The 21,765-nt window shown below is 42.7% G+C and overlaps 3 protein-coding genes across 21 annotated transcripts in view; all 3 read right to left on the bottom strand.

Annotated features, from left to right (window-relative positions):
* LOC143325917 (protocadherin gamma-C5-like) overlaps positions 1 to 21,765 on the bottom strand; it is a 280,430-nt gene that overhangs the window by 196,478 nt on the left and 62,187 nt on the right. Inside the window, exon 1 of one of the 19 annotated variants that reach the window (XM_076739324.1) lies at positions 14,338 to 16,995. The exons of 13 other annotated variants lie outside the window; for them this stretch is intronic. In XM_076739324.1, the coding sequence (XP_076595439.1) occupies positions 14,338 to 16,728 (2,391 nt within the window). In that variant the 5' untranslated portion in view covers positions 16,729 to 16,995. Of the gene's footprint in view, positions 1 to 394; positions 6,339 to 6,374; positions 9,003 to 10,401; positions 13,791 to 14,337; positions 16,996 to 21,765 lie in introns of those variants that run through there. 5 more of the 19 variants (XM_076739339.1, XM_076739326.1, XM_076739337.1 and 2 more) reach the window with 5 other exon arrangements.
* Positions 1 to 21,765, bottom strand: part of LOC143325941 (protocadherin gamma-A4-like) — a 75,434-nt gene that overhangs the window by 21,679 nt on the left and 31,990 nt on the right. The gene's annotated exons all lie outside the window — the stretch shown is intronic.
* On the bottom strand, positions 17,515 to 20,914 carry LOC143325933 (protocadherin beta-15-like). The gene has a single exon (XM_076739354.1). It carries the CDS (start codon positions 20,761 to 20,763, stop codon positions 18,316 to 18,318), a length of 2,448 nt encoding a protein of 815 aa, XP_076595469.1. The 5' UTR covers positions 20,764 to 20,914; the 3' UTR covers positions 17,515 to 18,315.

Here is a 21,765-nt window from a genome sequence, read left to right as displayed (position 1 = left end):
ACTCTTACTCAAAGTCTGATCACTAGTCTTGTCATTGAAAAATGAATCAAACTCACAGTCACCTTATCAGTTTGCCAGTATTGTCAAAACAATTTCTTCCCAAAATCCATCTTTATGTAATTCCCTCCGATAATCACGTCATGTGGTATGAGATATTAAAAAGCAATTCGTCAGTTCGAAAATGAAACCTTATTCAGAGATTTTAAGTTCCATACAAGAGTGAGGAAAACCTACTTGAAATTTCGAACTGAAAACATGATAGTATAATGATATCAAAGAAAGAATGATGGGACGACTCCCGTTGTAGTTGGATTGCACTAATTAAGAAATATACAAAAATACCTCTTTTAGTTTAGAAGAAAAAGAGGCATTATTGTATATCGGTATTTCATACCTCGGGGGAAACTTCGGGATCTCCAAACACATCAGTAAAGTCAGTCGGATCTTTCCTCAGAGTCTGGTCAGCAGGCAGTGTGTTGTCATTGTAAGATGAAACAAACTTAAAGTCACTGGTTCGAGATCCTGTTGTCAGGTAGGCGTCATAATTGTAAGTGCTGCGTAAAGTTCCTGTGCCGTCAACATCTGCGTAATTTGGAGGGAGATACGCGCTCGGGATGGCGACTGCTCCATCAAACAACAGTCTGGGCTTTCTCCTGCGACAAAACCTCACACCCAGGATGATGATGATGAAGGTCAGAAAAAAGGTGGACACTGACACCAGTGCAATGATCAGATAAGAGGTCAGTTTGGAATTCTTCTCATCATAAGAAATGTCCTTCAGTTCTGGCACCTCAGCCAAGTTATCAGAAATAAGTAAATACATGGAGCACGTGGCAGACAGAGAGGGCTGTCCGTTATCTTTCACTGACACAATCAGGTTCTGTTTCATGCTGTCAGATTCAGAAATGTCCCGCTGTGTCCTGATCTCTCCGCTGTGGACACCGATAGTGAAAAGTCCAGGATCAGTGGATTTCACTATATGATAGGACAGCCAGGCGTTCTGGCCGGAGTCCGCGTCCACCGCGATCACTTTGGACACCAGAGAGCCTCCGTGTGCAGCTTTGGGGACCAGCTCGGTCATGAACGAGTTGCCCTCCGGGGCGGGGTACAGGATCTGAGGACAGTTGTCATTCACATCCGATATGAACACACTGACGGTCACGTTGCTGCTCAAAGGAGGAGAGCCGTTGTCTCTGGCCATCACGTGCACTTTAAAACTCCTCAACTGTTCATAATCAAACGACCTCACAGCGTGGATCACCCCCGTGTCTCCGTTCACAGACACATAGGAGGACACCGGGGCACCGCCCACCTCACCAGCTAACAGAGAATAAATCACTGTGCCGTTCTGTCTCCAGTCGGGGTCTCGAGCAGTAACGGAACATAAAGTGGAGCCAGGTTTGTTATTTTCACTCACATATGCGCTGTACGACTGCTCCTCAAACACAGGTGGGTTGTCGTTGATGTCTGCTACAGATAACTGAACACTTTTAGAGGAGGACAGAGGTGGAGAGCCCTCGTCAGTGGCAGTGATTGTAATGTTGTAATCAGACACGAGTTCACGGTCCAGTTGTCCTGTGCTCACCAGAGAATAATAGTTTTTAATAGAGGGAACCAACTTAAAAGGAACATTTTGCTGAATGGAGCAGCGCACCTGTCGGTTGCGCTCAGAATCTCTGTCCTGCACGTTAATGATGCCCACCTCTGTACCAGACGGGGTGTCCTCTGGTATGGGATTCGTCACTGATTTCAAATTGATTACAGGGGCGTTGTCATTCACATCAGTGATGGAAATTATTGTCTTAGCATAAGATGATAGTCCTAATCCATCTTTTGCTTTAACACGTATTTCAAACGATGTGGTGGCCTCATAGTCAACAGCGCCAATTACTCGTATCTCACCCGATTTACGGTCAATACTAAATATCTTCTTCACATCATCAGTAGCATGACTGAAGTCATAAGTCACATCTCCATTGACCCCCTCGTCTGCATCAGTAGCGCTCACTGTGACCACCACAGTGTCCACAGGAGCGTTTTCAGGCAGACTGGCTTTATAAACGGCCTGGCTGAACACTGGGGCGTTATCATTAGCATCCAGCACAGTGACGTGTATGACGACTGTACCTGATCTCTGAGGAGAGCCACCATCTAAAGCTGTAAGCAGCAAATTGATCTCCTGCTGTTTTTCACGATCAAGCTCTTTATCAAGTACAAGCTCTATTGTGTTTCCATTTGCAGCCAAAATGAAATTTTCGTTCTTTTTGAGGCTGTACTGTTGAACTGAATTCTGTCCTACATCCGCATCGTGCGCCTCCTCGATCACAAAACGAGCTCCCCTGTCTGCAGACTCTCGAATTTCTATATTGATTGATTCTTCGTTAAATTGCGGGGAGTTATCATTAACATCTTGAATGTGAAGAGTAATCCGATGGAGCTCGAGAGGATTCTCCAACACAAGCTCGTGTTTCAGGATGCACGAAGCCTTTTCTCCACAAAGCCCCTCACGGTCAATCCTGTCAGCAACTATCAGCTCTCCGTTATTCAGGTTGATGTCACAGTAACGTTTATCTGTCCCATCTGTGTCAATCCGGGCTCTCCTGTTAGAGAGTGCACGCGTCTCCAGCCCGAGATCCTTGGCCATATTTCCAATAATTGATCCTCGCTTCATCTCCTCAGGAAAAGAATAGCTGATGTCTCCATATGCGGCGTGCATAAAAAGAAGCAGGAAACAGACGATGCACGGCTGAAAAGTGATCATTTTAGAATCCATCGCCAAGCAAGAGTGCCTAAAGCGTGAATCGACGCAACAAACACGGTTAAACCACACAACACGAATAGCAGCAGCAGTTCAGCGTGATTGTGCCGAGATCTAGACCAGGCAATGGGCGTATAAGACTGTCCGTCCACAAAGGACAGAGCCATTAAACCATCTTAAGGCTGGTGTATAGCGACACCGTGAGTTAAATTCAACAATAGCACTGATGACACAAATCAAAAGAAACACGATACATGTGCAAAAACAGTCACCCACAATCAATTTAAATCAGAACACCAGTTGCAATGAATAGTACTGTGTATGCATTTAGTTCAGTGTATCTAATACTGACTCACATTGAGGTCTGAAGACAGCATGCATGTTTTCAAGTCACGCTTTTTTCCCCAGGTAAGTATATGTGCAGGTTAGAATTCATGTTGTCTTTAAACTGTCATAGCTAGCACACTTAAATAGCGTGCATTTTATCACAGTAATGTGGCATTGCAAATAGCTGCCCTGATCTGGAAAATCAACTCTGTCAGATTCAAGGACAATGAAAATACTAAAATGTCTTGTCTTTGCAGTACATCCCAGCTGTAAATAGGTAGTAATCATCTGATACTGTCAATTCCCTAACCGGGGGTATTGTTTTCATTTTTGACACTTATCAAAGGGACTTCTCTGCAAAGAGCAGACCAGGTTCCAGTGCATCTTTGCTGTTGTCTGCTGAAATATCTAGAACTGAAATGCTGTGGTCACCATAATCATGGTGTGCTCATTAGAAGGTGTTTGACCCCAGACTTTCATCACATGGTTTGTTTAGCTCAGAATTTCATTGTGTGAGGCTGAGTTGGTATTTTGGTACAGAAACACATTACTGCATATGTACTTTCTTGAAAGTAAACTTGCAGTTGAAATGTACTGTAGCACGGGTATGACTGCAGTGAGCTTCTTATTGCTGTCTGAAAATATTAATGTGCATTTTTGCAATTTATATTAAAATCATACCACACCTTAGTTACCTTTGCCATCACATCAAGGGTTGCACAAATTTGGTATAGCAAACACTATTGTCTAGAAGAGGATGAAGAGAGTATTTCCCTGCCTTTATTCCATCACGTCAGTGGGACTTTTGATTCCTGTTTTGTTTCTTTCGATGGACTGCAGTCTTATCTCAAGATGCACTAATAGTTCTATGTCATGTATTGTTAAATGGTCATTGTTTGGCTCCATCATAATTATATGTATGTCAGGTGAATGCTTGTCTGTAGGCAGTGGAAACGCTGGCATCACCAACTTTGAACTGGATCCACTAGAAAGCAGGCTTGTCTTTGGCCCCACTTGGTCTGACATCCTCCAATCAGCTTCAACTTGTATTGATCAAAGGTTTCATTTTTTAAGTTCCTGAAAGAGTGGGCATGTATTTAATTTATGACCCGAACATGTGCTTAAATTCTGTCTAAGACACAGCTTCTTCTACCACTGTATCTTACGACAAAGAACCGCAAACAATGAAGAGAAAAGTAAATGCAAAAATCAAAATGTCAGAAAACCTGTTGAGGGGGACACTACTCTTTACACTGCCGTATTTGTGCAACTACAAAGTTCTATATAATACTGCAAATCTACACTTGTTATGGTGATTTATTGTTACTGCAGATATTTAATCTCATTATCCCACATATGATAAATAGGAAGTAGGGCCCAGCCTACACCTCACAGCAATTTCTTTCTTCTCAGACATGAGAAAAGAAAAAGAAAAGAAAAAAAAAACACCTTTCAAAAAGTCACACAAGAAAGATCCAGGATACAGTCTGACACTGGGTATCCTCTCAAAAATACAACAGACAGTCATAACGTAACAAAAGTTCTTCATTGTAAAATCATTGACTTCTCCATACAAAGTTGGCACAAGCACTGAATAAATCTCCAATGGATGAACACTTCCATTGGAAAGGACAAACTAAAGTTACAACACAAAAATAATACAAGTGCACTCTTTCCTTCCATCTGAAGCTGTGGTCAAATCACTCAGTAATCAAACACAACAAGAGAGGCCAATTCAGCATATATGTTCATAAATGGGAATGGACCAGCTATAAGTGTAAAGAACCAGATTCCTCAGGCAGTGTCATCCACCTGTGGTACATATGCTGCTATGACACAACAAACGTTTCAGTCATCCAACTCTTGAGATACATATAGCCCTCTGCTAGACACCATAATCACATACTTCCCTGGGCTATAAAGAAAGATCACTGCTTGCCAGAATTTTTATCAACAAAGGCAACAATCGTCTATGACATATGGTGGCAAATATGACCACAGATATCATTTCTTTGTCAACAAAGATTGTGATGGCATGTTATGCATGGTTCATAACTGACAGTCCTATATTGTTCAAGATTCCAGGTAACTCTGGGAGTGGTTTCTGTAATATAAAAATGAAGACTACAAACTAACAACGATGCAAGAAATGGCACCTTTCAAAGGAATGTCGCTGTGTCATCTTTCATGTAGGGCAAACCATGTCAACAACAGATCTATAATGAATGATCAACCCAAACAAAGTGTTTGGCTCACATAAAAGCTTCAAAATGTATGACATCAAGGCTAAAAACAATCTTTTGACAAAATGACAAAGTGAACAATGCATAACATCACACGACAACTACTCATTTGATAAATGGAGCATTGCTCTACATGTCAGGGAAACAAACATCACATCCAGAGCTCCCTGATTGATTTGAGTAACCTGCCAACACCAATAATATACTCAAAGATGACATGTCATGACTTTTTCCTGTACAAACGAGCCTCATGTCACATCTTCAGAGTGTGCTCAAATTTTGGATAAATACATACGGCATCTGCACAGAGCAGTCGGTTGGTGACTTTATACGTTGCATTCAGGAAAGTTTGCCATTAAAATTGAAAATGGTATGATGATAAAAAACTGCAGTTTGAAGATGTTTGTGATAGAGGCACAAAACTGACAGATAAAGGGACAATTTTCAAACATAACTTGAACTATGAACGCTTTTGAAACGACATGTAGACACAGAGAATGACACACTAAAAAGTAATCAAAATGAAACCCACAGCAGTTGTAATGAAAACTATTTTAGAAATTTTTAAAACGACTTCGTAAAAACAGTTAATGCAATATGGCCAATCATACCTGTGTGAACACCACCAATATTTCAAAACCCCTGGCAAAGTCTGCTGGACTCTTACTCAAAGTCTGATCACTAGCCTTGTCATTGAAAAATGAACCAAACTCACAGTCACCTTATCAGAGTTTGTCAAAACAATTTCTTTCCAAAATCCATCTTTATGTAATTCCCTCCGATAATCACGTCATGTGGTATGACATATTAAAAAGCAATTCGTCAGTTCGAAAATAAAACCTTATTCAGAGATTTTAAGTTCCATACAAGAGTGAGGAAAACCTACTTGAAATTTCGAACTGAAAACATGATCGTATAATGATATCAAAGAAAGAATGATGGGACGACTCCCGTTGTAGTTGGATTGCACTAATTAGGAAAGATACAAAAATACCTCTTTTAGTTTAGAAGAAAAAGAGGCATTATTGTATATCGGTATTTCATACCTCGGGGGAAACTTCAGGATCTCCAAACACATCAGCAAAGTCAGTCGGATCTTTCCTCAGAGTCTGGTCAGCAGGCAGTGTGTTGTCATTGTAAGATGAAACAAACTTAAAGTCACTGGTTCGAGATCCTGTTGTCAGGTAGGCGTCATAATTGTAAGTGCTGCGTAAAGTTCCTGTGCCGTCAACATCTGCGTAATTTGGAGGGAGATACGCGCTCGGGATGGCGACTGCTCCATCAAACAACAGTCTGGGCTTTCTCCTGCGACAAAACCTCACACCCAGGATGATGATGATGAAGGTCAGAAAAAAGGTGGACACTGACACCAGAGCGATGATTAGATAAGAGGTCAGTTTGGAATTCTTCTCATCATAAGAAATGTCCTTCAGTTCTGGCACCTCAGCCAAGTTATCAGAAATAAGTAAATACATGGAGCACGTGGCAGACAGAGAGGGCTGTCCGTTATCTTTCACTGACACAATCAGGTTCTGTTTCATGCTGTCAGATTCTGAAATGTCCCGCTGTGTCCGGATCTCTCCGCTGTGGACACCGATAGTGAAAAGTCCAGGATCAGTGGATTTCACTATATGATAGGACAGCCAGGCGTTCTGGCCGGAGTCCGCGTCCACCGCGATCACTTTGGACACCAGAGAGCCTCCGTGTGCAGCTTTGGGGACCAGCTCGGTCATGAACGAGTTGCCCTCCGGGGCGGGGTACAGGATCTGAGGACAGTTGTCATTCACATCCGATATGAACACACTGACGGTCACGTTGCTGCTCAGAGGAGGAGAACCGTTGTCTCTGGCCATCACGTGCACTTTAAAACTCCTCAACTGTTCATAATCGAACGACCTCACAGCGTGGATCACCCCCGTGTCTCCGTTCACAGACACATAGGAGGACACCGGGGCACCGTTCACCTCACCAGCTAACAGAGAATAAATCACTGTCCCGTTCTGTCTCCAGTCGGGGTCTCGAGCAGTAACGGAACATAAAGTGGAACCAGGTTTGTTATTTTCACTCACATATGCGCTGTACGACTGCTCCTCAAACACAGGTGGGTTGTCGTTGATGTCTGCTACAGATAACTGAACACTTTTAGAGGAGGACAGAGGTGGAGAGCCCTCGTCAGTGGCAGTGATTGTAATGTTGTAATCAGACACGAGTTCACGGTCCAGTTGTCCTGTGCTCACCAGAGAATAATAGTTTTTAATAGAGGGAACCAACTTAAAAGGAACATTTTGCTGAATGGAGCAGCGGACCTGTTGGTTGTTCTCAGAATCTGCATCCTGCACGTTAATGATGCCCACCTCTGTGCCAGGTGACACGTTCTCCGGTATTGGATTTGCCAGAGATTTCACATAGATTACAGGGGCGTTGTCATTCACGTCGGTGACATCAACGGTGACCTTTGCATATGATGATAAACCTAAACCATCTTTTGCTTTAACGCGCAAATCATAGGTTGCAACAGTCTCAAAGTCAATCGCAGCACTGACTTTTATTTTTCCGTTCTTCCGGTCAATACTAAAAACTTTCTTTACATCCTCTGAAACATGCCCGAAGTCATAAGTCACATCTCCATTCACTCCCTCGTCTGCATCAGTAGCGCTCACTGTGACCACCACAGTGTCCACAGGAGCGTTTTCAGGCAGACTGGCTTTATAAATGGCCTGGCTGAACACTGGGGCGTTATCATTAGCATCCAGCACAGTGACGTGTACGACGACTGTACCTGATCTCTGAGGAGAGCCACCATCTAAAGCTGTAAGCAGCAAATTGATCTCCTGCTGTTTTTCACGATCAAGCTCTTTATCAAGAACAAGCTCTATTGTGTTTCCATTAGCAGCCAAAATGAAATTTTCATTCTTTTCAAGGCTGTACTGCTGAACTGAATTCTGTCCTACATCCGCATCGTGCGCCTCCTCGATCACAAAACGAGCTCCCCTGACCGCAGACTCTCGAATTTCTAGATTAATCGATTCTTCGTTAAATTGTGGTGAGTTATCGTTAATATCTTGAATGTGTAGAGTGAAAGGATGCAGTTCCAGGGGATTCTCGAGTACAAGATCGCGCTTTATTACACACGACAGCTTTTCCCCACAAAGCCCCTCTCGGTCAATCCTGTCGGCAACAACTAACTCTCCGGTACTGAGACTGATGTCACAATAACGTTTGCGATTCCCCGCGGCATCAACACGGGCATTTCGAGCAGACAGTTTACTCATGTCCAGGTTAAGATCCTTCGCTATATTCCCAATAACAGATCCACGCTTCATTTCCTCTTGGAAGGAATAGCTCACGTCGCCATTCACGGCTTGCCACACGAGAAAGAAAACGATGCAGCTCACTTTGAGCCCCGTCATGGCACAACGTTTGCTCCAGAAAAACGGTCCGCTTTTAGATTTCTGATTCAAGGATTATACGGTTCAGACACAAGCAAATCGACAGCACCGCACAGTTACTCTGGCTTCATCCTCGGTCCCACAGCAACTGAAAAATTACCCTTTTATTGGTCTACAGGCAACAACAGAGGGTGGAGTGGAAATGTTTCGGGTAGACTGGTAAATAGCGACACCATGAGTGAAATAAAGAAATGACAGAGTGTACTTATGAAAATTATTATTATTAATAGTAGTAGTAGCAGTAGTGGTGGTAGTAGTCGTTGTAGCTGCAGCACCATAGGCCTTATAACAATTAAACTACTACTTTGAAAGATATTTTAAAATTACACTATGGAGGAATGACAATTGGTTTAAGATTTTATGCAGCGTCATAACACAAAAAGGCTTCTTGTGTAAGAAAAGTTAGTCACATTACAGTTATGGATGAGTTGCAGTGATTAATTTTGAATATATATGTATATTTAAAATAATCAACATAATGTAGTATGCAAACTTTTTTTTTTTTTTTGACTGAAATTAAAAGACAAGTCCCCTCATGAAATGTTATCAAATGGCCATCATAAAGCCAGTGCTTCACAGCAGATATAATTACGCTCAGGGTAACCTTGTGAATAAAATACCTTCTTACAGTTTATCAAGATGCAGAGACAGACTGGTAAATCCCAACAAAACATATCTGTTGAAAAGTGTAGAGACACTGTCAAACCCAAACAAAGTGAATGTCCTGACAAGAACCACAACAGAAAATCAGACCTCACTGAAATATTACTCTGCTGAGCAAAAGAGAGAGAGAGAGAGACCAAGAGACATCCTAAATGATACAGAGGAAGAGTCTTATTAAAAGTAACATAAATCACAACAGCACCAAGTCAAAACTGTCAGTACTTCTTAACAGCCAGCTGGGACAGTTTACAAATGCTACCACCAATCAAAAGTTTTTAACCAGGCAAATTTGAGGTTTTGGTTGAACATAGACAAATGCATCATTCAGAACACAAAATATATGATGAGAATAAATTTGGAAACTCAACTACAAGTTGATGACAAAATAGCCCATATAATCGAACCTGTCTGACTGGAATCACAGACATATCCATTATCTGTCCAAGAAGGCGGGTGAAGCAGACAAGAATAACAACATTGAAAGTGGATCTCACAAGGTCTTGGGCATAAACGTCAAAATGCATCTTGATTATTATGTATCAGATATGCATACAAATACTTTGTGAGAGTACAAGCTTTTGACCCCTGAAGGTTATTGCCAATATTGTTGAAAAACTGTCTCTCCACAATATACCAGCAGGTATCTACTGACAATTATAATTTAATTCCTAAGATTGGCTCTTTTCGTCCAATATATTAATAAGAAAACTATCAGATCCAAATGAAACCTTACTGAGAGGTTTGTTCAATAAATGTCTACTAGGAAGGCCAGGTCCACACAAGAGCAGGGGAAAACGAAAGGAGAAAAATTATTTGATAGAGGTGATTGCAATTAGATCTTATCAGCAAAAGAAAGGAAATAAGATGAGTGACTTGTCCTGACAGTGAAAATATTAAGAAAATTAAAGGAGGACTTCTTATCTTATACTGCCACTAAGTTTGTTTTTCACGTGTTCCATACCTCTGGGGAAACTTCAGGATCTCCAAATACATCAGCAAAGTCTGTGGGATCCTTCCTCAAAGTCTGGTCAGCAGGCAGCGTGTTGTCATTGTAAGATGAAACAAACTTAAAGTCACTGGTTCGAGATCCTGTTGTCAGGTAGGCGTCATAATTGTAAGTGCTGCGTAAAGTTCCTGTGCCGTCAACATCTGCGTAATTTGGAGGTAGATAAGCGCTCGGGATGGCGACTGCGCCATCAAACAACAGTCTGGGCTTTCTCCTGCGACAAAACCTCACACCCAGGATGATGATGATGAAGGTCAGAAAAAAGGTGGACACTGACACCAGAGCGATGATCAGATAAGAGGTCAGTTTGGAATTCTTCTCATCGTAAGAAATGTCCTTCAGTTCTGGCACCTCAGCCAAGTTATCAGAAATAAGTAAATACATGGAGCACGTGGCAGACAGAGAGGGCTGTCCGTTATCTTTCACTGACACAATCAGGTTCTGTTTCATGCTGTCAGATTCTGAAATGTCCCGCTGTGTCCTGATCTCTCCGCTGTGGACACCGATAGTGAAAAGTCCAGGATCAGTGGATTTCACTATATGATAGGACAGCCAGGCGTTCTGGCCGGAGTCCGCGTCCACCGCGATCACTTTGGACACCAGAGAGCCTCCGTGTGCAGCTTTGGGGACCAGCTCGGTCATGAACGAGTTGCCCTCCGGGGCGGGGTACAGGATCTGAGGACAGTTGTCATTCACATCCGATATGAACACACTGACGGTCACGTTGCTGCTCAGAGGAGGAGAACCGTTGTCTCTGGCCATCACGTGCACTTTAAAACTCCTCAGCTGTTCATAATCAAACGACCTCACAGCGTGGATCACCCCCGTGTCTCCGTTCACAGACACATAGGAGGACACCGGGGCACCGTTCACCTCACCAGCTAACAGAGAATAAATCACTGTGCCGTTCTGTCTCCAGTCGGGGTCTCGAGCAGTAACGGAACATAAAGTGGAGCCAGGTTTGTTATTTTCACTCACATATGCGCTGTACGACTGCTCCTCAAACACAGGTGGGTTGTCGTTGATGTCTGCTACAGACAACTGAACACTTTTAGAGGAGGACAGAGGTGGAGAGCCCTCGTCAGTGGCAGTGATTGTAATGTTGTAATCAGACACAAGTTCGCGGTCCAGTTGTCCTGTGCTCACCAGAGAATAATAGTTTTTAATAGACGGAACCAACTTAAAGGGAAAATTTTGCCAAATGGAGCAGCGCACCTGTTGGTTGTTCTCAGAATCTGCATCCTGTACGTTAATGATGCCCACCTCTGTACCAGGTGACACGTTCTCAGGTATTGGGTTAGACAGAGATTGCAGGTAAATGACTGGGGCGTTGTCATTTATGTCAGTAATTTCAATTATTAAGGTTGCATATGAGGCCAAACCCAGACCATCTTTAGCGCTGATCTGCATTTCATATGAAGATTCTTTCTCATAATCAATAGATCCAGAAACTTTAACTTCTCCCGTTTTGGGGTTGAGAGAAAAAAAATGGTTTTCATCTGAAACATGGTCAAATCCGTAGCTAATTTCACCATTCACTCCCTCGTCCGCATCAGTCGCACTCACTGTGATCACCAGTGTATCCAGAGGAGAGTTTTCAGGCAGACTGGTTTTATACACGGTCTGGCTAAACACTGGTACATTATCATTAGCATCCAGGACATTGACGTGTATGACTACAGTCCCTGACCGCCGAGGTGAGCCACCATCGAATGCGGTAAGTAATAACATCATCTCCTTTTTGTCCTCTCTGTCTAATTCTTTGTCTAAGACTAGTTCACCATACTTTCGCCCCCCTGCTTTTGTGTTTATGTTTAGTTTGAAATGATCATTTTCCTGTAGCGAGTAGCTCTGAACAGCATTTTCTCCGATGTCTCCATCGTGTGCCTCATCCAAGAGAAAACGCGCACCCTTTACCGCTGATTCGCGAATTTCAAATTTTAGTGATTCCTCTTTGAACTGCGGTGAATTATCATTAATATCTTGAACACGGATACTTATACGGTGCAGCTCTAGAGGATTTTCCAGTACGAGTTCCTGTTTCACAACACACGATGCCTTCTTCGCACAAAGCCCTTCTCTGTCAATCCTCTCTTGTACGACCAACTCTCCGGTGCTGAGGTTAATGCCGCAGTACTGCACGTTGTTGACTTCACTATGGATACGAGCCTTGCGAGCTGACAGTCTGTCCAGATCAAGTCCCAAATCCTTAGCGATATTTCCAATTACAGATCCACGTTTCATCTCCTCGGGAATAGAGTAGCTCACGTCTCCACTGATGGGATGAAGGACAAGGAAAACAAAAGCAAGGCCGCATAGCAGCGCAAATCTGCTGTATCCCATTGTTACTCAGAGAAACACCACAGACGCAGTAAAGAAATACGAATCGGGAGTGGTGATTCCTTCCAAGAAAAGCAAAATGTCACATAGAAGTCCCGCACGAAGCGTTTTTGTCGCTACAACAGCAGTCAGGCTTTAATTCGTCGAGTCAGAAGGGTGGAGAGTGACCGTGCCTTCTCGTGCACTGGTACACACTGACACCATGAGTATTTGTGCAGGTATAACAAGACGATGTAGGATTTTAGACAAATTAAAATGACAGACTCTTTCATAACTCTTAATTAGAAAAACAACAACAGAAAGGGAAACTTTAAACATGCTGAAAAGCACAAAAATATGTTTCAAAGGTTGAGGAAGAAGAGATGATTTCTTTATCAGTAGAAAAACATTAAAAACGAAATCTGAAAATTTTAGGATAAAACTGCAACTTCTGCGAGCTGCTCTGTCAAAATCCAACTGTATTTACATATATTTGATATCGTTATAATTACATTCATGTTATTTTATACCATTGATAAGTGTATTTCTCGCTACTGGGCAACAGCATGTGGTATCTGTTTGACAAACAATAGATTCATATGAAAAAAATCAATTGAGTCAGATGTGCCATTTCATCACACGTTCTGTGAAAGACTGCATGCCATGCCAATTTAAGCAAAGAAACGTTGTTCACGGGTGCACATATCAATTATGATTCTTAACAAGGGGCCAACTTAAAAAAGAGCCTCCACAAGCGAAACAGTGTTGACAGAGAGGAACTTCTATGCAGTATGGATTGATAAGATGCATTCAAAATGACATCAGATTAGAACAACCACATTTTAACGGACAGGCATTAAAGTAGAAAAAAAAAAAGATTTTAGCTAAGCCTTTAAAAGATCAAATTTACTGAAATAAACTTCAGCAACGGGGGGAATGACAACAGTACAAAACACAGTTGCAAACGAACTCCAAATATACATCAATGAATCAGGCGCAATTCAGCACCAAGGACAGAGAGACAAGGAAAGGAATGGAAAAGTTGTCCCTCATCGCAGCATGATACAGAGAAAGCATAAAAGCGCATGGCCAGACTTAGTCAGAGGGACTTGGGGAAAAAAAAAAGATTTTTAAAAACACTTAAAAACTCCAGAAACAATTGACAAGCCGCACATTGAACACGAGAGAGTCTGCATACTTAATCGGGGCGTGTGTGTCTACATAGGTCGAGTGGGGTGCAATTTCAGACGCTTTGTAAAACTTGATATGTCAGCTTCTTTACGCACATTGTGGTTAGAAAAGACAACATAAACATAAAGGTTGTGATGCGAATACGGTAACTATTTAGGTTAAGTTATATCAAGACATAATGTATCATGAATAGCTAACGTCGAAAATATTTAGCAGCCATCAGGACTTCGTTACAAACCATAGACAGCAGAAAAGGTTGAATCAGCACGACCAACAACAAGAACCAAACCAAGAACAAAAGAAAAAACTCTGAACCAAAAATCAAGAATGGCTTCTAAGGGGTGCCGAACAGCAATTCAACGAAATGAAATGTATTCCTACCTCAGGAGAACCATCACAATCTCCAAATACATCAGAAAAGTCTGTGGGATCTTTCCTCAGAGTCTGGTCAGCAGGCAGTGTGTTGTCATTGTAAGATGACACAAACTTAAAGTCACTGGTTCGAGATCCTGTTGTCAGGTAGGCGTCATAATTGTAAGTGCTGCGTAAAGTTCCTGTGCCGTCAACATCTGCGTAATTTGGAGGGAGATAAGCGCTCGGGATGGCGACTGCTCCATCAAACAACAGTCTGGGCTTTCTCCTGCGACAAAACCTCACACCCAGGATGATGATGATGAAGGTCAGAAAAAAGGTGGACACTGACACCAGAGCGATGATCAGATAAGAGGTCAGTTTGGAATTCTTCTCATCATAAGAAATGTCCTTCAGTTCTGGCACCTCAGCCAAGTTATCAGAAATAAGTAAATACATGGAGCACGTGGCAGACAGAGAGGGCTGTCCGTTATCTTTCACTGACACAATCAGGTTCTGTTTCATGCTGTCAGATTCTGAAATGTCCCGCTGTGTCCGGATCTCTCCGCTGTGGACACCGATAGTGAAAAGTCCAGGATCAGTGGATTTCACTATATGATAGGACAGCCAGGCGTTCTGGCCGGAGTCCGCGTCCACCGCGATCACTTTGGACACCAGAGAGCCTCCGTGTGCAGCTTTGGGGACCAGCTCGGTCATGAACGAGTTGCCCTCCGGGGCGGGGTACAGGATCTGAGGACAGTTGTCATTCACATCCGATATGAACACACTGACGGTCACGTTGCTGCTCAGAGGAGGAGAACCGTTGTCTCTGGCCATCACGTGCACTTTAAAACTCTTCAACTGTTCATAATCAAAAGACCTCACAGCGTGGATCACCCCCGTGTCTCCGTTAACAGACACATAGGAGGACACCGGGGCACCGTTCACCTCACCAGTTAACAGAGAATAAATCACTGTGCCGTTCTGTCTCCAGTCGGGGTCTCGAGCAGTAACGGAACATAAAGTGGAGCCAGGTTTGTTATTTTCACTCACATATGCGCTGTACGACTGCTCCTCAAACACAGGTGGGTTGTCGTTGATGTCTGCTACAGATAACTGAACACTTTTAGAGGAGGACAGAGGTGGAGAGCCCTCGTCAGTGGCAGTGATTGTAATGTTGTAATCAGACACGAGTTCGCGGTCTAGTTGTCCTGTGCTCACCAGAGAATAATAGTTTTTGATAGACGGAACCAACTTAAAGGGAACGTTTTCCTGAATGGAGCAGCGCACCTGTCTGTTGTTCTCTGAATCTCTGTCCTGCACGTTAATGATGCCCACCTCTGTACCAGGTGACACGTTCTCAGGTATTGTGTTAGCCAGAGATTTCAGGTTTATAACTGGGGCGTTGTCATTTATGTCTGTAATCTCTATCATTAAAGTTGTATATGAAACTAATCCCAGACCATCTCTTGCGCTTATCTGCATTTCATAGGATGACTCTTTCTCATAATCAATAGATCCAGCTACTCTCACCTCCCCCGTTTCGGAGTGTAAGGAAAACGCGTTGTTATTTTCATCTGAAACATGGTCAAATCCATAGATAATTTCGCTATTTAAACCTTCGTCCGCATCAGTAGCACTCACTGTGATCACCAGTGTATCCAGAGGAGAATTTTCAGGCAGACTGGCTTTATACACGGTCTGGCTAAACACTGGTACATTATCATTAGCATCCAGGACAGTAACATGTATGACTACAGTCCCTGACCGCCGAGGTGAGCCACCATCGAATGCGGTAAGCAATAACATCATCTCCTTTTTGTCCTCTCTGTCTAATTCTTTGTCTAAGACTAGTTCGCAGTATTTTCGTCCCCCTGCTTTTGTGTTGACATTTAATTTGAAATGTTCATTCTCCTGAAGCGAGTAGCTCTGAACAGCATTTTCTCCGATGTCTCCATCGTGTGCCTCTCCAATGAGAAAACGCTCACCCTTGTCTGCTGATTCGCGAATTTCAAATTTAAGTGACTCCTCTTTGAACTGCGGTGAATTATCATTAATATCTTGAACACGGATACTTATACGGTGCAGTTCTAGTGGATTTTCCAGTACGAGTTCCTGTTTAACAACACACGATGCCTTCTTCGCACAAAGCCCTTCTCTGTCAATCCTCTCTTGCACAATCAAGTCTCCGGTGCTGAGGTTAATGCCGCAGTACTGCACGTTGTTGTCTTCACTATCGATACGAGCCTTGCGAGCTGACAGTCTGCCCACATCAAGTCCTAGATCCTTTGCGATATTTCCAATTACAGATCCACGTTTCATTTCCTCCGGAATAGAGTAGCTCACGTCTCCATAAACGAGGTGGAGGACAAGAAACATAAAAGCAAGGCCACAGAGGCGTGCAAATCTGCTGTATTCCATTGTTACTCAGAGAAACACCACAGACTCAGTTAAAATACTTTTCAGAAGTTGGGAATCCTCCCAATACGTCGTGATTCCTTCCAATAAACAGCAAAAATGTCACATTGCAGTCCTACACGATACGTTTTTTGTCGCCACAACAGCAGAGTCAGGCTTTTAATTCGTCGAGGCTGAAGGGTGGAGAATGACCTGCCTTCTCGTTTACTGGTACACACTGACACCACGAGTATTTGTGTAGGTATAGCAAGGCGATGTAGGATTTTAGACAAGTTAAAAGATAGAGTCTTTCACATACTTGAATGATAAAAGAGAACACCAAAAAAGGCAAAGTTTAAAACAGATTGAAAGGTCCAAACAGTTGTTGCCACAGTCAAAGGAAAAAGTTCTAAAATATATCAAATTTTAAACTGACAGCAGTTGAAAAGCATAAAATCCAACACGAAGAAACTTTCAGGATAAAGTCGCTTCCCCCCCCCACACCCCCACCCCACCCCTTTCTGCAACCAGCTCTGGACAATTTTAAGTGCAATTACATGCATTTGAGATACATTAATTTTGTTTTGTACTGTGTTGGTAGTTGTATTATGTCGTCCTGGACACAAATCTATGGTATCTATCAAAGAAAACAAATATATGAATATGAAAATAGCAATTCATTAGCATGCGCTATTTTAAAGACTGCATGTCATGGTAGTGTGAACGAGTACGCATTTTTACAGAGCCATCTTAAGAAGGCGAGATTCTGCAAGGGAAAGACAATGATCAAAAAGGCTCGTTCCTTTTTTTTTTCTCATTTATCCACATAACTTTAACACAGCAGCTTATTTTCCGTGAACACTGACAAACTTCTAACAAGTATCGATCAGGAAGAGACTCCCACGATGATATCAGATTAGAGCAACAACATATTCGCATGCAAACACTAAAGCAAGCACAATTTGAAGAAAAAAAAAAATTGGAAAATCTCTTCAGAATCAAATTTACTGAGACAAAATTCACCAACGGGGGAAAGTGACAACAGCATAAACCACAGAAGTAAACAATCTCTGAAAATGCAACACCGAATCAAATGAAGTTCAGGACCAAGGACAGAGAAATAAGGGACGGAAAGGACAAGTTCCCTCACTGGAACATAAAAAGAGCAATCCTGTGGAGTTGAATAGGGTATAACAACAACAACAACAACAACAACAACAACAACAACAACAAGATAAGAAAGTCCCAAGTATGGACAAAATAAACACATTGGACATGAGTGCGCATGCTTCATCGGTGTGTGGATGTGTGCCGGTGTGGCGGATGGATGAATGTTAAGTTGGCCTACGGAATTTGGGAATTTGAGAGCAGTTTGGATTAAAAACGCACATCATGGTTTGAAAAAAACAATACAAATATGAATGCAGTGATACCAGCACTGTAACTGTTTAGGAGAAAATGGATCACTAACGACTGTATCACCGACAGCTGAATTCGAAATTCTTGATCGAGATCACGACGTCTTAACAACCCTTAGACATACTAAAATTGTATTTAACCACCTTAATCACAACACGGAAAACGATACAACTGAAGCGAATTAAAGCAAACTCAAAAATGGCTTCCTCGGGATGTTAAACATGAGTTCAGTGAAATGAAATGTATTCCTACCTCAGGAGAACCATCACAATCTCCAAATACATCAGCAAAGTGAGTCGGATCTTTCCTCAGAGTCTGGTCAGCAGGCAGTGTGTTGTCATTGTAAGATGAAACAAACTTAAAGTCACTGGTTCGAGATCCTGTTGTCAGGTAGGCGTCATAATTGTAAGTGCTGCGTAAAGTTCCTGTGCCGTCAACATCTGCGTAATTAGGAGGGAGATACGCGCTCGGGATGGCGACTGCTCCATCAAACAACAGTCTGGGCTTTCTCCTGCGACAAAACCTCACACCCAGGATGATGATGATGAAGGTCAGAAAAAAGGTGGACACTGACACCAGAGCGATGATCAGATAAGAGGTCAGTTTGGAATTCTTCTCATCATAAGAAATGTCCTTCAGTTCTGGCACCTCAGCCAAGTTATCAGAAATAAGTAAATACATGGAGCACGTGGCAGACAGAGAGGGCTGTCCGTTATCTTTCACTGACACAATCAGGTTCTGTTTCATGCTGTCAGATTCAGAAATGTCCCGCTGTGTCCGGATCTCTCCGCTGTGGACACCGATGGTGAAAAGTCCAGGATCAGTGGATTTCACTATATGATAGGACAGCCAGGCGTTCTGGCCGGAGTCCGCGTCCACCGCGATCACTTTGGACACCAGAGAGCCTCCGTGTGCAGCTTTGGGGACCAGCTCGGTCATGAACGAGTTGCCCTCCGGGGCGGGGTACAGGATCTGAGGACAGTTGTCATTCACATCCGATATGAACACACTGACGGTCACGTTGCTGCTCAGAGGAGGAGAACCGTTGTCTCTGGCCATCACGTGCACTTTAAAACTCCTCAACTGTTCATAATCAAACGACCTCACAGCGTGGATCACCCCCGTGTCTCCGTTCACAGACACATAGGAGGACACCGGGGCACCGTTCACCTCACCAGCTGACAGAGAATAAATCACTGTGCCGTTCTGTCTCCAGTCGGGGTCTCGAGCAGTAACGGAACATAAAGTGGAGCCAGGTTTGTTATTTTCACTCACATATGCGCTGTACGACTGCTCCTCAAACACAGGTGGGTTGTCGTTGATGTCTGCTACAGATAACTGAACACTTTTACAGGAGGACAGAGGTGGAGAGCCCTCGTCAGTGGCAGTGATTGTAATGTTGTAATCAGACACGAGTTCGCGGTCCAGCTGTCCTGTGCTCACCAGAGAATAATAGTTTTTAATAGACGGAACCAACTTAAAAGGAACATTTTGCTGAATGGAGCAGCGCACCTGTCGGTTATTCTCGGAGTCTCTATCCTGGACGTTAATGATGCCCACCTCTGTACCAGGTGACACGTTCTCGGGTATGGGATTAGACAGAGATTTGAGGTTTATAACTGGGGCGTTGTCATTTGTGTCTGTAATTTCAATTATTAACGTTGCATATGAGGCCAAACCCAGACCATCTTTAGCGCTGATCTGCATTTCATATGAAGATTCTTTCTCATAATCAATAGATCCAGAAACTTTAACTTCTCCTGTTTTGGGGTTGAGAGAAAAAATTTGGTTTTCATCTGAAACATGGTCAAATCCGTAGCTAATTTCACCATTCACTCCCTCGTCTGCATCAGTAGCACTCACTGTGATCACCAGTGTATCCAGAGGAGAGTTTTCAGGCAGACTGGCTTTATACACGGTCTGGCTAAACACTGGTACATTATCATTAGCATCCAGGACAGTAACGTGTATGACTACAGTCCCTGACCGCCGAGGTGAGCCACCATCGAATGCGGTAAGCAATAACATCATCTCCTTTTTGTCCTCTCTGTCTAATTCTTTGTCTAAGACTAGTTCACCATATTTTCGTCCCCCTGCTTTTGTGTTTACGTTTAACTTGAAATGATCATTCTGCTGAAGCGAGTAGCCTTGAACAGCATTTTCTCCGATGTCTCCATCGTGTGCCTCATCCAAGAGAAAACGCGCACCCTTAACCGCTAATTCTTGAATTTCAAATTTTAGTGACTCCTCTTTGAACTGCGGTGAGTTATCATTAATATCTTGAACACGGATACTTATACGGTGCAGTTCTAGTGGATTCTCCAGTACGAGTTCCTGTTTGACAACACACGATGCCTTCTTCGCACAAAGCCCTTCTCTGTCAATCCTCTCTTGCACAATCAAGTCTCCGGTGCTGAGGTTAATGCCGCAGTACTGCACGTTGTTGTCTTCACCATCGATACGAGCCTTGCGAGCTGACAGTCTGCCCACATCAAGTCCCAGATCCTTTGCGATATTTCCAATTACAGATCCACGTTTCATTTCCTCCGGGATAGAGTAGCTCACGTCTCCATTGACGAGGTGGAGGACAAGAAACATAAAAGCAAGGCCACAGAGGCGTGCAAATCTGCTGTATCCCATTGTTACTCAGAGAAACAACACAGATCTACTAAATAATACTATTCAGAAATTATGATTCCTTCCAAAACGTCGTGATTTCTTCCAAAAAACAAACAACAACAACAAAAAAAGTCACATTGTCGTCCTACACGATGCGTATTCGTGGCTACAACAGCAGTCAGGCTTTTAATTCGTCGAGGCTGAAGGGTGGAGAATGACTTGCCTTCTCGTTTACTGGTACACACTGACACCACGAGTATTTGTGTAGGTATAACAAGGCGATGTAGGCTTTTAGACAAAATAAAAGATAGAGTCTATCAGAAACCTGAATGACAAAAAAAAAAAACTGAACCCCAAAAAAGCCAAACTTTAAAGCAGGTATAAAGGGTCCTGAAGTTGTTGCCAAAGTCAATGACGAAGTGAAGGCAATTGAAAAGCATCAAACCCAACAGAAAAAAGTTTTTCTTTTTTTTCCTTCTCAACCAGCTCTGGAAAAAGTTAGCTGCAACATGCCTTTGATATGTATTAATTTTGTTTGGTACTGTGTTGGTTGTTGCATCATTTCCTCCTGGACAATAATATATGGTATCTATCAAAGAAAACAAATAAATGAATATGCAAACACAAATTCACTAGCATGTGCTTGTCAAACGGTCTGTGAAAGACTGCATGTCATAGTAGTAGTATAAACGAGTAGGCATTTTTCACTGATACACATATTAATTATTTACATATACAGGGCAATCTTAAGAAAGCCAGACACCACTAGGAAAACAGAATTATCACAGAGATTCGGTTCTTCATTTATCCATACTGCTTTTACACCGCGGCTTCTTTTCCGTTAAAACTGACAAACTTCTAACGAGTGCCGATTAGGAAGACACACCCACAATGACATCAGACTACAGCGACTGTATAGTCATATGCAAATACTGAAGTAAAACAAATATTCTAGACAAATCTGTACTAAGTCAAATTTACAGACACAAAATTCACCAAAGGGGTAAAATGACAACAGCATAA

Source organism: Chaetodon auriga, chromosome 9, assembly GCF_051107435.1.
Source record: "Chaetodon auriga isolate fChaAug3 chromosome 9, fChaAug3.hap1, whole genome shotgun sequence".
NCBI lineage: Eukaryota > Metazoa > Chordata > Actinopteri > Chaetodontiformes > Chaetodontidae > Chaetodon > Chaetodon auriga.
Note: the sequence above shows the minus strand (reverse complement) of the source record. Positions and strands in the feature narration are given on the sequence as shown.